The sequence below is a fragment of the Phycomyces blakesleeanus genome (genome assembly GCF_001638985.1).
Source record: "Phycomyces blakesleeanus NRRL 1555(-) unplaced genomic scaffold PHYBLscaffold_6, whole genome shotgun sequence".
Classification (NCBI taxonomy): domain Eukaryota; kingdom Fungi; phylum Mucoromycota; class Mucoromycetes; order Mucorales; family Phycomycetaceae; genus Phycomyces; species Phycomyces blakesleeanus.
The window spans coordinates 927,998-947,160 of record NW_017265139.1 but is presented as its reverse complement, the minus strand read 5'-3'; the positions used below and the strand labels follow the sequence as shown (position 1 = coordinate 947,160).

Genomic DNA, 19,163 nt, shown 5'->3' with positions numbered 1-19,163 from the left:
GCTAATATTTGTGGCTGATGCTTAGCACAACAGTAACACCCAAAAGAAGAAGAAGGAAACGGTTGAAATTATGCGCACCCACTCTTATATATATATATAGCAAGTCTGGGGTTTGTAACCTGACAAACTGATGAGGCTTATATATTGTGTAATTACTAAAACTATTATTATCACTATTACTACTTCCTCTTGGACTGAGGTAACAGCAACAATAGCAACATCAGTAATCCTAATAATAGCATTGAGCTTGTTAGATCTGGTGTCATTATTTTGCGGGATCTTGGCAATTAGTGTCATTATGCAACCTACAACTGACATGTATATATAGATATATCCAATTTATTTTCTTTTTCTTTAATAAAAACAGTAGCAGTTTTTATGTACATATATTGAATAATGTGCTGGGTTGATTTTGTAATTGGTCTATAAGGAGAGGAACAAATAAATAAAATATTGAGCTTGTTACTTATCTAATTACAAGTACAAACCAAACCAACAAAAAAAAACGTGTAAATTGAGGCGCCTTTAAGGTTTAATTCAATCTTGACTTTTCTTGTTGTATTGTAGGATGTAGAAACAGGCACATATAGACATATATTCACATTATATTTACCGTTTTTATTCTACAGTTGAGCATGGCAGTCAAAAGTGTTTTTATAGCCTTTTATTTTCTTGAATAAAAATAAAGTAAATGAGAAAGCTTGACAGATGTAATACTGATATTAAAAAATAATATCTATTAAACAAGTCATGCAAAAATGTGGCGCATAATTAATAAAGAAGCCCAGGTTTAAAAAAGAAAGAAAAAGAGCTCTTGGAATATAAAAAGTGATATTTTGATTATTTTGGATGACTATCAAATTAAATGCCATCCTCACAGATGTGGAACGCGAGGAGACCAATAAAAATAAGAAAAAAAATTTAATGAAATAATGTGCCCTGAACAAGGGTAGGATTGGGGACTCTCAATAAAATATATCCACCATTTGGGTTCAAATGATGGTATTAACTACCAATATCTGTCAAGGCATTTATTAATATTAATATATATATATATTCATTCTTAAAATACAACGATATCAATAATTGTTTTTTTTTTGCAAAAAGTAAAATAAATGCTGGTAACCAAGTATTCTACAGATGGCTCAAAGTATTTACTTTACAAAGAAATCAAGCAGGTAAATTATATTATCCAGGTAGTGGGAGTCCATGTTATTTTTGTTAGTATTTTGACATGTTTTGTCAACTGCACACACGTACATAATGAAAAATACCAGACATATTTTGTATGACATTTAGGGATGCTGTAAATAATAAATCTTGTTTGTTTAGGGTGTAGATACTTTGACAAGTAATTCCATCATGTTGTTTGGTAGAGCAATACATTTTGATCTACAGCCACTAGTACTAGTACTAATACTAATACTAATACTAATACTATTACTGACACTGACACTGACACTGATACTTATATTAGCATTAATATCAATCTTGACAGTAATGTTAATGATACCCCACACGTATTAATTAAGAAAGGGATAAAGCAACGTCCTGAGTTTGTCTGTGTGCATTGAATTGAACTATTATTAATAATAGCAATAAAGAAGAAGACCATGAATACACCATTCACACAATGACAATATATATAAATAAATAAATATATGCATATGCATAAGTATGTATGTATGTATACATGTGAATATGCTTTGATTATGATAATAATATTATTTATTCACTAATTCGATTCAACTTTGATTCTTTCTTTATTCACACTCACTTGATTATTAGCCACATAATCAAACAGTGTACTATCCTATCCTATCCTAACCTATCCCCTTCTTTCATTTCATTTCATTTCACTATAAAGGCTAGAATAATAAATTAAATTAAATCAAATCAGTAACCAAAAAGTAAGGGTAGAATGATGACCAATGTTCATTGTGACATTGTGTAAGAAATATATATATATACACTCAAAGAAAGAGAGAGAGAGAAAGAAAGAAAGAACCATTCTGATGATGAGGATAAGGATGAGATGAATGTCAAATTAATTGCTTGGTTCCTGGTAACTTTGTTGGACATTCAATATAATTCATTATTCAAGTTGATTTGTGTGGAATAGTTGATTAGCTTAATATCGATAGCTAGAGCTCCTCTTTTATCCTTTCTCTTTTTTGTCAAATAAATAAATCAATTAATAAATCAATTAATAAATTGATAAAAAAATCAAAAGGAAATATTTGTTTGTCAAAGGAGTTTATTTCTTTCTCTCTTTAACTGTCTTTCTTTTTGGCGCATTTTCTTTATAGTCTAGAGATCATTAGAGAATGAAGGCTTGATGTTGATCTTGACTTAAGACTAGATTAAGAATATAAATAGGTTACATATTTAGATACATCTTTTAGATATTATTTTTATTTTTATTTTATATAATTATCTCTATTATATTTTATTTTATTTTTATTCGACGTCATTTAACTTGCGGGTCCCAAAGTCACGCAATCTCTGTCACTGTCTGTCTGTCTGTCTCTATCTATCTTTCTCTCTTTTGTTCTATTTCTATTTCTATTTCCATTTTCCATTTCTTGATTTAAGTAATCAAAAATTCTTATTTTTATTAATTTTTTAGCTTCTTTCTCTTCCTCTCTATTTCTTCTTAAGCTTTTTATTTTTATAATTATTATCTTCACTTTATGGCTCGATTTGTGTCCTTGTTGATTGTCTTGATGATCTTGCCAGTCTTGGCATATGCCTCTGTGCCATCTATTACCATGGTAACTATAACTCTAATATTATATATATATATATATATTTGTAAAAAAAAAAAAAGTAAAAAAAAGGGATCTTCAAGGCATCTGATTTTGTGTGTATTTGTATTATAAAAATAAATAAATCATCTAATAAACTAGACAACCAACAATACAATCACAAAGACTCCATTCGAAAAGCCATCAGTTACGCTCTATGCCATGATAAACTACTATAATCCCGTAAAACCAAGCAGCTTATATGCAAACCATACCTTAAATCGATCTTTTCTACTCCAAACCGCCCTATCATCTCTCTACCTACACCAACCATCCAAGAACACATTTCAGCTCAGCGCGAGTGGCTACGATCGAACGAGCAATGAGCCTTCTACGTCAGGGCCAGTATTTGCACTAATGATTGTTCTGATACTCAGTGCCATTCTATTTTAAAACCAACAAAAAAATACCCTCTAATTATTTCTACTATTCCTATTTCTACTACTACTACTACATTACTACATTACTACATTACTACACTACTACACTACTATACTACTATATTACCACTTACTGCAATTACTATTACTACTACTATTGCTATTGCTATCACATTTACACACCCACACCCACACCCACATTTACACACCCACGCCTTTCTTTATGCATTTCTTTCTTTATTTCTTTATCTATTTCTTTATTTCTTTTGCATATTATTCCTTTTAAAGAAAGTCCAAAAAAGAAAGAGGGTTGACTTGAAGAAAGAGAAAGAAAGACATGCATATATTGTATATTGTATATTATAATATTTTCATTCTTACATCAATAGAACTCTTTTTTTTATAAAATAAATACATACATACATATTTATATTTATATTTATATTTTGTGTCTGACAGTCCTTGAATTGAAACAAATAAGCGATATCTCCTGTTGGGATTATAGATTGTTCAATTATCATGTAATGCCCGGTAATGCAATGTATAGGAACCAAAACCAAACAAACAAATAAATAAATAAAAAAGAATGACATTTGTTACAGGAAGCAGACATGCCAAACATAACAAATAGACCTCTTCTCTTTCTCTTGTTACCTATACCTTTCTGTGTGTATACTATGTATTACTTGTAAATTTAAAAAGAATTGTATTATGAAAGAACAAAAAAAAAGGGAATGGGCTCCATACACACATACATACATAGATACATAGATACATAATTTCTGTGCTTGCTCAGCAATATCTTACCTGTCATGGAGAGTAATACCCGCCCATTTCTCACTTGTAGTTCTTTTACTGTCTAGAATTATTTATTTATATAGTATATAGTATATATATTATATGGAAAATCCTTGTGTAATGTTCCTCAAGTCTTCATCGGTCTATAATTTTTTTAATTTTTTTTTTGAAATCGATCTTTTTTATTTTCTCAAAATAAAAATAAAAATAAAAATAATTTAGAATACACACATATAAGAATTGTACTCCGCCTCCGTAATATATGTAATGTATATATATATATATATTGCTATGGATATAGATATATTTCATTATTTTTATTATTTCATATATATATAAATTTGTACTTCTTTAATATATGGTAAATTATAATAAAGAAGTATACATATACTTCTTTTCGTTTCCATTTCTCACTCTTTCTATTTCTCAATATATATATATAGATATATAGATATACACACACATACGTATAACATATACACAAGTACATATATGTACATAACACCTATTAATGAATGCGTCATGTTCTAGTAAAAAAAAAGAAAGAAAGAGAAAGAATAACCCTAGTCTACAACTTGTATCACTTTGATGAATGGCTGTCCTTTTTTATTTATTTATTTATTTTATTTCTCGAGTCAAAAATGATTCCATGGTGATGGACTTTTAAAATACTTTTATATATATATAAATCCTTTTGAGTACAACCATCTCGTACATAAAAAAAAATGTCACCTTGCACTTGGCACCTGCTGTCCCCGGCTTGCGACTTTTTATCCTATTTTTACCATATGCCAAGCGTTGCTTAAGAATTTCTTATCAAGCCTATTTATTCAATTCTTTTTTTTAAGCTTTTGGTTAAACTGAGCCATTTAAGAAATAACATTCTCATTTCAGACAACCAGACACAGACACAGGCACAGGCACAGGCACAGGCACAGGAGCAGGAGCAGGAACAGAAGCAGGAACAGGTACACGTTACAGATACAGATATAAATACAAAGAAAAAGAAACCGGGAGTAAAGACTATAACAAATATCCATGTATCTTTCTCTCCGGTTTGGCTTTTATGGACATTGCCTTGCACACATACACAACTATATACAACAATATATTATAATATTATAATATTGAGTTTTTGAGCAAAACCATAGGGCTTTGATATTAAGGCTTATTTATCTAGACTTGAGTTATCGTGGCTTATCTATAATCATCTTGGCTTATTCTTATCATTAATTCTAATATTCCTCATTAGAATGACTATGCAACACGCCAAGTGCCAAGTGCCAAGCACTAATTTATTTTCTTTTAAAAAAATCAAATATCTATAAATTTAAGAAACTTAGACTAAGAGATATATGATATATATGATATATATATATTATATATTTCTTTAAAAAAATAGTTTATCAAGATATACATATACACAATTAAATTAATTTCTTTCTATAATAAACTATGGAAGGCTTACGTGATAATATAGTTACATATTATCCATATTTATTCTTATTCGGAAAGGCGGGATATATTATACGCTATTCCCCTGTACATTCCACCAAAATATTATAAACCATCGCACAAACACCCACACACACCCTCACACACACCCTCACACAACCCTCGCACACGCATGCACGCATGCATGCACACATGTATACAGCAGTACCAACAATAAGCAAACTTTGCAGCCAATCAAAATTAATTAAATCGCGGATAAGTCAAAACTCCTATTTCAGGCCAATCATAATCAATTTTGTATTTTCAGAAGCCAAGTCGCCTGCTCTAAGAAAAACTCAGGCAGTGTTTTAAGCAGAATCTTTATATCCAAATGTGGACATAATATATATATATATATATGTATTTACCACTCTAAATTAGGAGACTCTGCCTAGCACTTTGTTAAGCGCTTTTTGTTAAGCACTTGGGAGGAGCGGCAACGACGTCATTGTGGTGGAGATTGACGAAAGCAAGTTTGGTAAATGTAAGTCCACTGGGATCATGCTGTCGAGGGTTGCTGGGTTTGGGCTTAGGCTAAATTTGGCTGGGTCAACAAAAGTGAGTAAATTCAGTGTTTTTCTTTGTGAACCAAGGTTCTCTCTTTTTATAATATTTTTAATGGCTACAATGGCAAGTAAAACAAAACTTGTTACTATTTTACACCAGTTTTAAATTCAAAAAGACATACAGCACTCCACAATCCCTTCGACAACACATGCAAAAGCACAATAAACAATTCCCACATCGAATAACAAGAATCAGACGATATTATAATAATGAATATACCTATCTTAAGGTTACCAACTCACACTGAAATTGAGAAGCACTTTGGCTGCCCTGCATGCATCGCTCGTTTTATGAAAATCAACGAGTTGAAGACCCATTATTATGCTAACCATTCAGAAACCTTACCAGAACAATCACTGACGACATAGACGACATAGACGACATCTCAGACGACATCGCAGACAACATCGCGGAAAGAGCCAACAGCGGGGCAACGACAAAGCTACAACAACCAAGACCAGCCTAGCAAACGTCGCTTAAGAAATGTCCTTCGAAATGAGTTTTTGGATCCATTATGCCCGTCGTTTCCGCCTCTTGATCACGATGACCATTTGTTGGTACAAAACTTCGATGCAACAAGGGCGTTTCATAAGCTGCAGCTTTCATTGTGTCAACACAAACGGAAACTATCACTCAAAGATTACATCTACTGCGCCATGGCAGCCACCCATATTTTGCTCTTGTCACGAAATCAGTATCCAGAGGATTTATCATTCTATTTCAGAAATCACGACCTCAAGGCAAGCATCAATGGGATTGAAACTAAATTTGGCATTAGAAAGCTTCCAATGTCAATGGAGACGACTACTGACACATAGTGGGTTGGTTATGTGGTGCAAATGTCCAACTCGGTGACAAGAAAATGAATACGGGTAGAAAGACAATTTTATTAAGGAACAGATAAAAAGAGCTATTTAACTACTTCGGGCCATTTCTACAGCTATTTCACTACTTTGAAGTTCACTGCGATGAGCGATACAAGAAACACCGGTGGATAAGATCCACCGTGTCACTACCAGCATGCCCGGCATCGCTCAAGATCTTATTATGGGAGTAATCAGTCGAGATAAAGCGATTGCACATCTTTTGGATCTGGACCTCCCCATAAATGAAAACAAGTTCAAAAATTGCATAATCAATTTAATTCGGAAGCTTCCTCCTGTACCTACTGCAGAAGACACCAACGAATTGGAACTTAGCACTCGATATGTTGCTCCTTTTTTATCTGGTTTATTTGACGATCCGGACGAGGACATATATATACGGTGGACTAATAAACTAACTTTAGAAGCTCGATAGCATGACAATTTATCAACAAAACGTCCCGATATATGTATAAGTCGTTTACATGGGATGACACGAGCGTCGAATTATGGATATGGGAGAGCTAAGCCAGCTGCGCAAGGTGGTAACAATTATTCGATTTGTTTGGGACTACTTTGCGTTGGTATATTCTGCAAGAATGCTCTCGATGCACAAAACATGGAAGGTGTACTGGGTCTACAGGTTATTGGAAGAATGGTTACGTTATATGTCTTGGTTTTTCCATCAACAGGACTTTATGTCATGTATGAGCTGGAAAAAATCAAGATTCCTAGCTGCTTGGACAATTTGACTAAACTTATTGTGGATATACCTCGCATTTGTCGCGTACTTGAAACCTTCAATCGCATCTGCAAACCATCAGTCCATCAAGCAATGCCAAGCCGACACCGCCCAACGATCACGACGTCTGCCTTCAATGGCGTTTTTTTTCACTATACCAAGATCGCAAACGATTATATCATTTGAAACATCAACATAGTTAGTAATAAATTCAGAAATAAGAAGAAATTATTCGATCTATGTGCGCTTTGCCGTGTTTTTGTTGTATCCGTGCGTCAATATACGCTTGTAGATATCTAATACGACATTACTCTTATATTATGCTTACAATATCCAAATATATATATGTTATAACCAATGAAATATCAGGGTAAATCTAAAAATTATGTGCGTATGAATCCTGCGTATGCTCCGAGACATATGCATGTCCAAATTATTGTTAAGTACTCCACATAGATTTAATATAAATACCTCTAACTTATGAATTTTTAATAAAGAAAGTTTATCTTCGAACTTGGTTCACAATCTGGTCATCTCCACTTGTTATCAATTAGATTTTTGTTTTACACTTTTTATTTTTAAGAATACCTCCTGGATTCATCAGTTTTCTTTATTTTATTGTTAAGCATTCTGTTAAGAATTTTGCTAGGCACTTTGCTAAGCGTTTTGCCGAACATTAATTTTGTACAACTGGTAAGAGGCAATTATGTTGGAACATGCATGCGGGCAGGCTGGGTCAACAAAAGTGAACAAATACAAACTTGCTTTTGTCATGACGTCGTTACCTCTCCTCCCAAGTGCTTAACAAAAAGTGCTAGCCAGAGTCTCTTAATTTAGAGTGGTAAATACCAAAAAAAATTGTTTGGGAACAGCCTCTGTCTCGTTTCTTGAGCGTTGCTTGGCCCTGGAAGAAAAACTTTAGCCTTTTAATTTTCTCAATTAATAAAATATTTTTACCAAAATAGTATCGAATTTTTCTTAAAGACACCAGCCATATTTTCCCAAAAACGGTAGTTCAGTTTTCCCAAAAATTAGCTCACTTCTTCTCAATATCTGGTGAAAATACAGTACACTACCGGACCGGACCGCATTTGCCGTTTTTTTTTGGAAAAAATAAAATAACAAATCGCTTAATCCTAAATAGCGAATAAGCGGTAACTTTAGCCGACAGACTTAATTTGTTTAAACATGGATTTTTGTGCACTTACACTTACATTTACACACACACACACAATGATCCGGTTCGGACCGATGTTTTGTCCGATAACCATTGGTCTCACCGGCACAACACCACATCACACTATACTGCTACACCACACCTTAACTCTATTTTGTACTATTGTTGTTAAAGGTATTTACTTTGTACAAACAGATAGATACATGCCGTTACTGTTCTATTTAGAAAGACAACTTTTTTTTATAAAAAAAATTGATAATAAAAAAAGAACAACCCTAGCTGTAGATGAAACAGGCTTGCAGTTTTATTTGTCTGATTACTCATGGCGTTTATAACAAAGCTTTGATAATTTCAATCATTTGGGTTCTCGGAGTGACAATACATTACATTACAATAGAGTGCAGTACATTTTATTATATTGTACTGTACTGTACTGTACTGTACTGTGATGTACTGTACTTATGCAAAGTAACCCGCATCAAGATACAACCTTGGTGTGTACAAATAAAACCAAGTTCTGGTTTGATTGTTTGTTTCTTTTTTTTTGTTTAGGGTTTCCTTGTCAATTGGTAAGATAACGTTTTACATGGTTACAAGAGTTGATTGGCGTTTTATTACTATGGATACACTTTAGAATCCCGTAGATTGGCAAAAAAAACCCGAATCAGTTGCCTAGACAAACAGGAAAACTTGTGTACTAGGGTTCATTTCTTATTTTTATTTTAGGATTTTTTTTTAAAAAAAAAAAAGACAAAGAAAAACCAAATTTATAAATATATACACAAATATATATTGCAAGGATCATATCAATCCTGGGTATTACCTACACACATACACACACACATATATATATATATGTGTGCGTAAATGAAACTTGTCCCTTGTTGATCCAATTGTACGGATTCAAGTAAATCCGTTCAGTTCTGCTCTAGAGTACCTTGGATGTTAAGTACTTTGGTCTTGCGCATGTGTATGTACTCAATGTGAGAAAAGCAACTCCTTACAAAGGTGGCAAAGGTTGTGGAATCATACATACATATATATATATACTTGCGTTAGTTTGTATAATTGGTTAAAGACGCGCAGCTTTCAAACAATCAAGCAAAATGGATGTGAAGATATATGACAAAAATAAAGAATTAAAGAAAGATAACAAATAAGAGGGAAACATTGATGATCAAGTATTTCTTTAGTATATTCCACTATATTTTATTTAAGTAAATCGATATACACGTATGCTTATATATCTATGTTAAATATTTGGCTTAGTAAATGCAATGTATAAGGGGGAGCTTTTTTTTTTAAAAAAAATATAGTAACAAGAAGAAGAAGAAGAAACACCATACTTATCATCACACTTATCATCATAGGTATCATTATCATTATCATTATCATAAAATTAAATTAAATTAGAATATTTGACAACAACCAAAAGAAAGGAAACCGACCCTAGAGAACTATATCATCTAGTACCCTAAATACTATTTTTATCCACGCGATCCAAAATGAAAATGACACTCTATTAACAATTTGTTTCTTTTCTTTTCTTTTTTTGGTTGCTTGGTTACTTGTTGGCTTCTAATTGACAGTATAGATCTGCTGGGTGTATTTTAATAGTAAGCATTGTCAGTATAGACAAATCATATACCGATTTTTACACACGTTGCTTCTTAATATTACATAAAGCATTTCATAAGAATCGTACACACCCGATGATAATAATACTAATAAAAGAAGGACAAAAAGGGAGGAGAAGGAGAAAGGACAAAGACTATGATGAGGAGATAAATGAGGGAAAATAAAAGGAGTTAACAGGCTGAGGCGCTTTATTTCTCCTGGATAAACCGCATATTTATCTTTTGGAAACTTTTGATTGGCATTCCATATAAACTTTCTTTTTTTCTTTCTCTTTTTGGTTGCTAGGTCGGTTACTAATAGTGACGATATTGTTGTTTCTATGTTATCTGTAGTGCGATAGAAAATTAGTTTAACTTTAGTTAAATAAGCAAACAAGTAAATATTTTATTTGATTTATCAAAGAAAAAAAAAGTTCAATGCAATTACATGATCCACTTGATTTTACGCTTTCAAAAGAAGCTTTACATTCTAGTGTATCATATTATACCATAGTGTTTGTCTGTACGAACCAATAGAGCAGTTTTGTTTTTTCCCAAAAAAAGAAAGAAAGCAAAAGTAGGGGGAAAGTGTATCTATCAAATATATATATATAAACGAAGGAATATGATGTGTATATGTACCTATTTGTGTATATATGTGTACGTGTACGTGTACGTGTACGTGTACGTGTATGTGTGTGTAGTGGTATATATGCATGTATGAGTGTAGTGTATGCAGAGAGCTTAAAAGCGTATGTAAAGAGGAGTCATCCGCTGACTAAGTTTGGTGGATGTTTTTTTTTCTTTTATTTGAAAAAAAAAAGGTTGTAGATTGGTTGCAATAAACCATAAATACATATATAAAAAGAAAAAGGTTTCAAAGGAGATTAAGGATCGAATACAAGGGTTTTTTTTTGGTAGTTAAAGAAGATCATTATTTTATATAGCTGTAGGAGTATAATATGCCCTGTAGAGCTATATATTTTTACTATGTGTCTGAATGGGTATAGGCTTTACTGACTAAATCGATTGGTTTGATATGATTTACTTTGATTGTATGTATGCATATATTCTTGCCTGTCTGCACGCCTACTTGCCTACTTGGCTACTTGTTTGTCTATATGGCTACCTGTCTGTCTTCCTGTTTGTCTGCTCATTTGCTTACCTGTCTGTCTGTTTGTTTGTCTGTCTGTCTATACACCTTGAATTCCTTTTATTTCCTTTATTTTTTTCCTTTAATTCCTGTGGCTCCTGCCTTACTGCTAATCAGTATGCAGGCGTCCCTAGTAACAGCACAAGGTACTTTTCGGAATCTTTACTCTTTTATGTATATTGTATATAACTGTTGTAAAAAGAGAAAGCGAGAGAAAGAGAGAGAGAGAGAAAAAGAGCCAAGTAAGACAATAGATAAAAAAAAATCATATAAATATCAAAGGGTTATGATTTAGTCCAAGGGCATCTCCAACAGCTCGCTTCCTCTTCTCACTTGCCTTGAAAATGCAAATATACTACCTGACAGCTGCCCTGGTTATCCTTGTAGCAATCACGGCCCAAGCCGCTCCACTTTCAGAAAGAGCAGCCGGCGAAAGTCTTGATAAGCGTTCCGGTGTGACGGTCAACTCTTCTCCGAGCATCCACCAGGAATTCACTTCCACAGATGCGTCCACCAGACCTGCCAAGGATGATGAACCCAAGAACCATGCTAAGCGGTCCGGTATCACTATTAACTCTTCTCCCAAGATTGATGAAAAGTTCACCTCGATCGACTCATCGACCAGAACCGCCAAGGATGTTGGATCCAATAATCATGCCAAGCGTTCTGGTGTCATCATAAATTCTTCTCCTAGTATTCACGATGAGTTCACTTCCACTGACTCGTCTACCAGGCCCGCCAGAGATGACGGACCGAGTAATCATGCCAAGAGGTCTGGTGTCACTGTTAACTCTTCTCCCAAGATTGATGAAAAGTTCACTTCGGTTGATTCGTCCACCAGGACACCAGCACAGAATGGTAAGACAGCCAATGCAAAACCTGCTAGTGTGATCATATACGCTGGTCCTACCATCCAGCAAGAATTTACCACAACTGACGTCTCTCCTTATGAAAATGAAGCCAATGAACCCAGATCCATTGAGCGATCATCCGGTAGGGATGCTCCTATTGCCCGTAGTCTTTTTACACGGGCCGGAAACTCTCCTGCCGCCCCTGGTACCCCGGATATTCCAAAGGTTCCTGATGTACCTACCATTCCTAATGGTTCTACTACCCCCGAAGCTCCCAAGATTCCCGATATCCCCAAGATTCCCGATATCCCCAAGATTCCTACTGCCGCAAGCATTGATGTTGCAAACATCGATTAACTAACACTCGCTTATCTTCTTAATCGAAATGAAGAAGGAAACGAGGAGGAAAAAGAAGTCGAAGAAGAAGAAGAAGAAAACCCTTATAGGCCGGCTTTCTTATCTTTTCATTTTTATTTTATTCTTTCAGGATATTCTTTTCTTCCTTAATTTTCTCCTTCCTTGACTTGCTTCTTTATTCCCTTACTTTCTTCTTTTCATTATTTCCTTTAGCTAATGGTATTTCAAACAAAACAAAACAAACCCAAAAAAAACCAAAAAAAAAACCAAAAAAAAAACCAAAATCAAAAAGAAGAAAGAAAGATATTGATCCAAAAGTTTCCGTAGTGTACTACAATTAAAAAAGACAAACAAAAAAAAAGAAAAAAAGAAGAAGAACAAATTATATATATTAAATGTGTATGTGGATATACTTCTTGCTTCTTTCAAGAAGTGTACATGCATACACACACATATATATTAAATTTATTTTATTTTATTTTATTTCTTTTGTTGTTTTTGTGGAAACACTATCCTTATCTTATTCTTTCTTTTTTGTCTTGTAACATACAGTTGTCATCTTTCTCTCCTATTTTTTCCCTCCTTTGGTTCTAGCTAGTTAACTAGCCAGTCAATATGTGGGTTCAATTCAATTCTTTACCTTACCTTATTATTGAAATATATGAATAAATATATACATAAATGTTTATTAAACATTTTTTTTAAAAAAAAAAGAATTTAAACCAATCAATCAATCAATCAATCAATAAATAAATAAATAAATAAATAAATAAATATGAACAAATCAAAAAAGTATCTTTTGAATTTTGACCTTTTTATAAAATAATAAACTATTGAAAAACTAGATATTCGCCTGTTTCAATTTTTGATACTATTTCTTTTTTCTTTTGCTGTAAAACCATTGGGTATCAAGGGAAAATCATCTCATTTGACGAACACCAAATAAAGAAATATCTGTAGTCTTTGTTAAAAGAAAGAAACAAAGCAAAACAAAATGAAATGAAATGAAAATATAGATTTCTATGCCCAATTGTGTAGGGACACTATACATACATACACATACATATGCACACAAACACTTGACTCAATGATGTAAATAATATAAACTATATATACATTTTAATAACACTAGTATCAATGATAATATTAATACTAATACTAATACTAATACTATTAACGGAGAATAAACAAACTTGGAGGGGGGAGAAACAAACAGAAAGATATATATATATATGGGTGGGTTGGTTACCAGTGCCAATAAACATTTTACCATTCTTCATCTTTAACATCGGTCAGCACAATTGGTTCGCCCAATTCAGGTGAAAAGCCAGGTTTGACCAGCCGGCTTGTAAACACTATCCGCTCTACGCGTTCTTTGCGCATCAATTGAGGTGGCAGGCAAGGGATACTAAAGTAGTTTGGAGGAGATGCTGTGGGTGGAGTTGCCAAGGCCGCTGTAAGAGGACCCCAGAGTTCGCTTGGAATACCCGACTGTGCTGGTGGTTCGGTCAGAGAAGGGTCAAAGAACATGGGTGCTTCCTTGGAGTTTTCGTAGGATACTACAGCAGTGAGGTCCGGAATGCGCAAGAGATGATCATGAGGTAAGTTTGCAATGCCGATCGGTACCACCAAATCTGCGGTGTGTGTGGACTTGAGAATCGATCCTGGGTTTTCAAACTGGATCTGGAATACCAAGTCATAGTAGACCCGCAGATGTTTTGACGCAAAAGAGGGAGATACGAGACGAGTGGGGATCTGGAAATGAATTGGTACACGTACTGAACCACTGTTGCCAGGCACAACAGCCGGAGCTTGGCTGATTATACGCACCGAGGATCGATGTGCAGTTCCCTTTTGTAGCAGCAGTTTTCCTTCGTGATGTTTGCGAAGTGTGAAATTGACTCCAGTCACCACAAGATCACTCGGCAGACATTCAATGTCTACAGTTAATGAAACAGCCTCATCTGGATTGTTGTTTCGGATAAGTAATCTTGATCCAAATTCATGACTTTTGACCATAAACAAAGTATTTTCTATTTCTTACCTGGACAATAGACTTGTTTGGGGAACCATGCATTGACACGAGCAGAGGCAGATCGCTTGTCTTTGTAGATGATGTCTGAGAACGTCCATTCTTCAGGGGGAGGTGCACAGAGAATTGGACGATAGGGAAGGACATGGGGTTTGCTGCGTAAGCCTGGGTGGAAGGAAGGTGCATCAAGGTGAGCTGACCATATGTAACGAATGCTGAATCCAGGGAGGTCGTCCATTGAAGGAGGATAATTTACGTTTGGAAACTGGAAATCATTTTTTATCGCCATCATATGATACAAACCAAATCAAATCAAATCAATACAAGAGAAACTGAAACCTCTCTTTCGCTCTCTCTCTCTCTCTCTCTCTTCCCTCATCAAGAGACTAATTTAACTCATTACACTCCCATACATATCAACCAATCATGCTTTTTACTGTACCTTCATTGCAAATGGATAACGATGCTCTCCAGGTTCAATAACTTGCCATGGATTGAGTGAGAATGCTACGAAAACACACGCATATAAATATAGAGAGATGAATAAACCTAGCCTTTGAATAGTGTAGGGCTTATATCATATCAAAACTCTTTCATTTAATGCTTTACTCACCACTAGTTTCACTTCCCCATATTTTTGAGTCAATTTCAAAGTATGTGGTTGTCATTTGGTCAATGCGGTCAATCTTGGTGTCCAATCCAGACTCTCGCACCTTGACTGTTGCAGTCTCTTCAGCTCTAAACTATTATCGATTTTTCATTTTTTTTTAATTCAAACTATTTTTGTTGTTGCTGTTGGAATTTTTATCATCTTACCTTTATACGTATTTGACTGGCGTATATACGCGCCATAGTTATCAATACAACGTGGCCTTTATATAAAAAGAAGTAATAGATTCATCAATATTTATATACCATGTATGTATTTCAAACCAGATTCAAATATCTTGTACATCTTACCTCGTACAACTCTATTTGGTCGAATGATAAGCTGGTGACCTCCTTCGATTTCAATAGTCATCTCACTAGGCTTTATTTCCGAGGGGTTTGGAGTAGGAGGCATCGAATGGTTTTTGGTTCGATTGGAAGAGTTTCCGGATACGATATCGGTGATGTGCTGTGATATTCTTCGAGAGGAATTTGAACTTGAGGTAGAGTTATCTGAAGACGTCAGCATAGTGTTTGTAGAAGATATGGTATTCATTCTTTATCTATCTTTATGTGTTTGTACAAAAAGGAGTCCAAAGAAGTAAAGTAAGAAGAAGAAGAAACAAAACCAAAAAAAAGGTTATTGATTTCTTTTCTTTTCTTATTTTTTTGCTTTTACCTTAATCACCTAACTTTAAGCGGGAAAATAAAATGAAGAGTTAAAAAAGAAGGTCCTGAATAGCGAGATGATTCTTTGACAACCATGACGTCTATCAATTGCCTATTGTGGATATACCTAGCGTCATCAGATGTACCTTTATTACTTTTTTTTTATTGTCACCTCAATAATTTGCATTTCTCTAGCACGAATATTTTACATACATATATTCTTATATAAAGGCTATTTGGAATGACTTGGTTCGGTGGCAACTCACATAATATTATAAGCCAAGCTAAGCCAAGCTAAGCCAACCCAAGATATAGAAGAACAAATTGGTAAATATAAAGAGGTATAAATTGAGTCTAAATAACGGCCTTTTTCTTTTTTTTTTCTCTCTCTAAAAAAATTATATATATTTACACTTTATTGACACTTTGATGATCCTTTCTCTGTTTGTTTTCAACAAAAAGTACCAGTGATGTATGGACAGATGATTCAAATGAAGAATAATCGACTCTGATTGGTCTAAAATATTTTACTCTATTAGTTCAACACCCATCTCATTCGACCAATGAAAAAACAAAATAAAAATTACAATTAAATGACCAGATGAATCTTGTTAATAAATATTATTAAGAGAAAAGGAGATAAAGAAGGGGAAGATATGAAACACATTAATAAAGTAAATAAGCAATGCAGAACGAGAGCTTATTTCTATTTTACCAAACCTTGCCAGCAAAACATTTCTTGATAGAGACATACAAAAGTTCAAGTCTTACGCACCTTCTTTGGATAGATATTAAAATATATGCTTGTAAATAAAGTCAATGGTCCTATACTTTTGTCTTGTCTTTTCCTTTATTGGGCCCAACTTATGAGAGTAGGCTTACAAGAAGTACATTCTCAATCGTAAACACACACACAAATATTTAGACTCATGGTAAAAGACGTATTGTCTTTTCTTATCATTACTGTCCTTATTAATATTATTTAACAGCAAGAAAATAAAAATAGCCGTGTATTCATGAGAATCTTTGAAAAGAAGATTTTTCTCTCAAATTGCCTTTTAATCCATCTATTTCCGTTCAATTGAAAATGTATAGGAATAAAATACGAATAAATAAAAAGATGCTTATTCTATTTTAGCAAATTCAACAAAAATGTGCTACAATTATTATTTTATTTTATTTTTTAAACAAAAAATCGCAGTAATAAACAGAAACGTCGTGTCCCACAAGAAAAAAGTAGGCCCCGTGGAATCACTGATAGCTTCAAGAGTTAAATAAAAGGGCAATCAAAACAATCGAATTTTTTTTTTAAAAAAAAAACACAACGACCAATTAACCTTTCCAGAGGGTATTTTATTCGTTCTCTTAAGCCATCGTCGGCTTACAGTAAAAGCGGTGACATTTGCTGGAGTAAGAGACTTTATGTTTTAATTATTATAAATTACAGGTTAATCAGACGTTGCTTTTAAATCTTTTTAGAAAGTGGGACAAAATGGACTATATCTGATTTATAGACTTTAATTGCCGAGACTGGTACAGTCTTTAGTTATAGTACTGTATACAGCATTGATTATATTGACGCGCTCCAGTATTAGCTATCAAATTTGCCTTTTGTAAATTCTTTTGAATTATTTCAATTTAATAATATATATATTTATATATAATTGTACCTAACCTGTCAATGTAATCCTCGGGTTTCTTTTGTTGTTGTTGTTAACTTTATTTTATCCGCAAAAGATACACAATATGCAAATTACTACGGGAATTGGAACATTGGAAACATCCTGGACACATTCATTCTCTCTATTTCAAGACAGCTTAAACGAAGAGTTTATTTGATTACGGGTCTTGCACGACATGACAGACTTATGATTCTCTGACAATTCCCCTGCCTTGATTGTATGAGCGATACTTGTGTTTGAAGAGAAATTCAGCCAAATCAAATTATTTTGTTACCTTTGGGATTCAGTAAATTGATCACAGGCGATAACTTTACTTAGAACGTCGACGAGTGTGAATGATAGGCCAGTTAAAGGCCGTCATATTTACAAGACCAAGGTCAATGCATCATGGAGCATCAAACATTAATAAAACAACACTGGCCTTTTTGGCAATAGATGAATAATATGGACGCAACTTGGGTCTCGATTGGATATGTGGGAAAGTCAATTACCAAATAATCGGATATAAATACGACAGGATTATTGCAACTTGATGAGGAACAAATTGCAAAATCACTATTTTCGTTCCCCAAACTACGCTTTTTTCACAGCAATTAACCACTCACGACTATCATGGAAAGAGACCTTAATTTGCTCGAAAGAAACACCAACTCTGCCTTGAATTATACTTTATTTTACAAAATGGGCAAAGATATTTATCTAATTATATTCGAGTGTCAAAAAATCATGGTGACACTACATCATTTCAAGCAAATGTGACACGATACAGGTTTTTCGGACTCAAATGAGCTTCTTTTTTGTAAACTTTCGTGTTTTGGTGAAAATTAAATGGGAACAGTTCAAGTATCGAAATTGTGATATTTGGATACTTGGACATGAAAATAAGAATTATGAAATATGATTGTGTATCATATTTGTTTTATTTAAAATCAGCAAAAATTTGATAGCAATAAATTAAATCTATGTACTCCAATGTATATAGTCGATCTCTACGAGCAAGGTCAGCTAAGGGAAGGGAAGGTGGCAGGGGAAATCATATTTCATACATTTTTATTTTCATGTCCAAGTATTCAAATATCACAATTTCGATACTTGAACTGTTCCCATTTAATTTTCACCAAAACACGAAAGTTTACAAAAAAGAAGCTCATTTGAGTCCGAAAAACCTGTATCTAAAAATATGACTTCCATTTCTGAAAATGTGAAATTGATTTTTTATTGGCTAGCGATATTGATTCTGACTTCCCCAGCGATACCGGTTATGATTGGCTGGAACTTTACTTGTTAGAAGCACTATAAAGTGTTTCCACATCTACTAGTCGCATTT

The 19,163-nt window shown here is 33.7% G+C and overlaps 4 protein-coding genes across 4 annotated transcripts; all 4 read left to right on the top strand.

Moving 5' to 3' along the window:
• Nucleotides 1-5,980: 5,980 nt before the first annotated feature.
• On the top strand, nt 5,981-6,864 carry PHYBLDRAFT_59571 (hypothetical protein; the record flags this gene model as incomplete). Its single annotated transcript, XM_018440521.1, has 2 exons — nt 5,981-6,037; nt 6,424-6,864. The coding sequence occupies 2 exons, from the start codon at nt 5,981-5,983 to the stop codon at nt 6,862-6,864; spliced, it is 498 nt and encodes a 165-aa protein (XP_018294077.1).
• A 50-nt stretch (nt 6,865-6,914) lies between these two features.
• Nucleotides 6,915-8,183, top strand: PHYBLDRAFT_158199 (hypothetical protein). Its single transcript, XM_018433752.1, has 3 exons — nt 6,915-7,546; nt 7,683-7,803; nt 7,980-8,183. Exons 1-3 carry the CDS (start codon nt 7,400-7,402, stop codon nt 8,003-8,005), a joined length of 294 nt encoding a protein of 97 aa, XP_018294076.1. The 5' UTR covers nt 6,915-7,399; the 3' UTR covers nt 8,006-8,183.
• Nucleotides 8,184-11,941: 3,758 nt separating this feature from the next.
• Nucleotides 11,942-12,805, top strand: PHYBLDRAFT_59569 (secreted cell wall surface anchor family protein; the record flags this gene model as incomplete). The annotated part of the gene is made up of 1 exon (XM_018440520.1): nt 11,942-12,805. The coding sequence occupies one exon, from the start codon at nt 11,942-11,944 to the stop codon at nt 12,803-12,805; it is 864 nt and encodes a 287-aa protein (XP_018294075.1).
• Nucleotides 12,806-16,954: 4,149 nt separating this feature from the next.
• PHYBLDRAFT_166009 (hypothetical protein) lies at nt 16,955-18,034 on the top strand (the record flags this gene model as incomplete). Its single annotated transcript, XM_018435351.1, has 5 exons — nt 16,955-17,055; nt 17,356-17,423; nt 17,500-17,564; nt 17,669-17,687; nt 17,892-18,034. 5 exons carry the CDS (start codon nt 16,955-16,957, stop codon nt 18,032-18,034), a joined length of 396 nt encoding a protein of 131 aa, XP_018294074.1.
• Nucleotides 18,035-19,163: the final 1,129 nt, after the last annotated feature.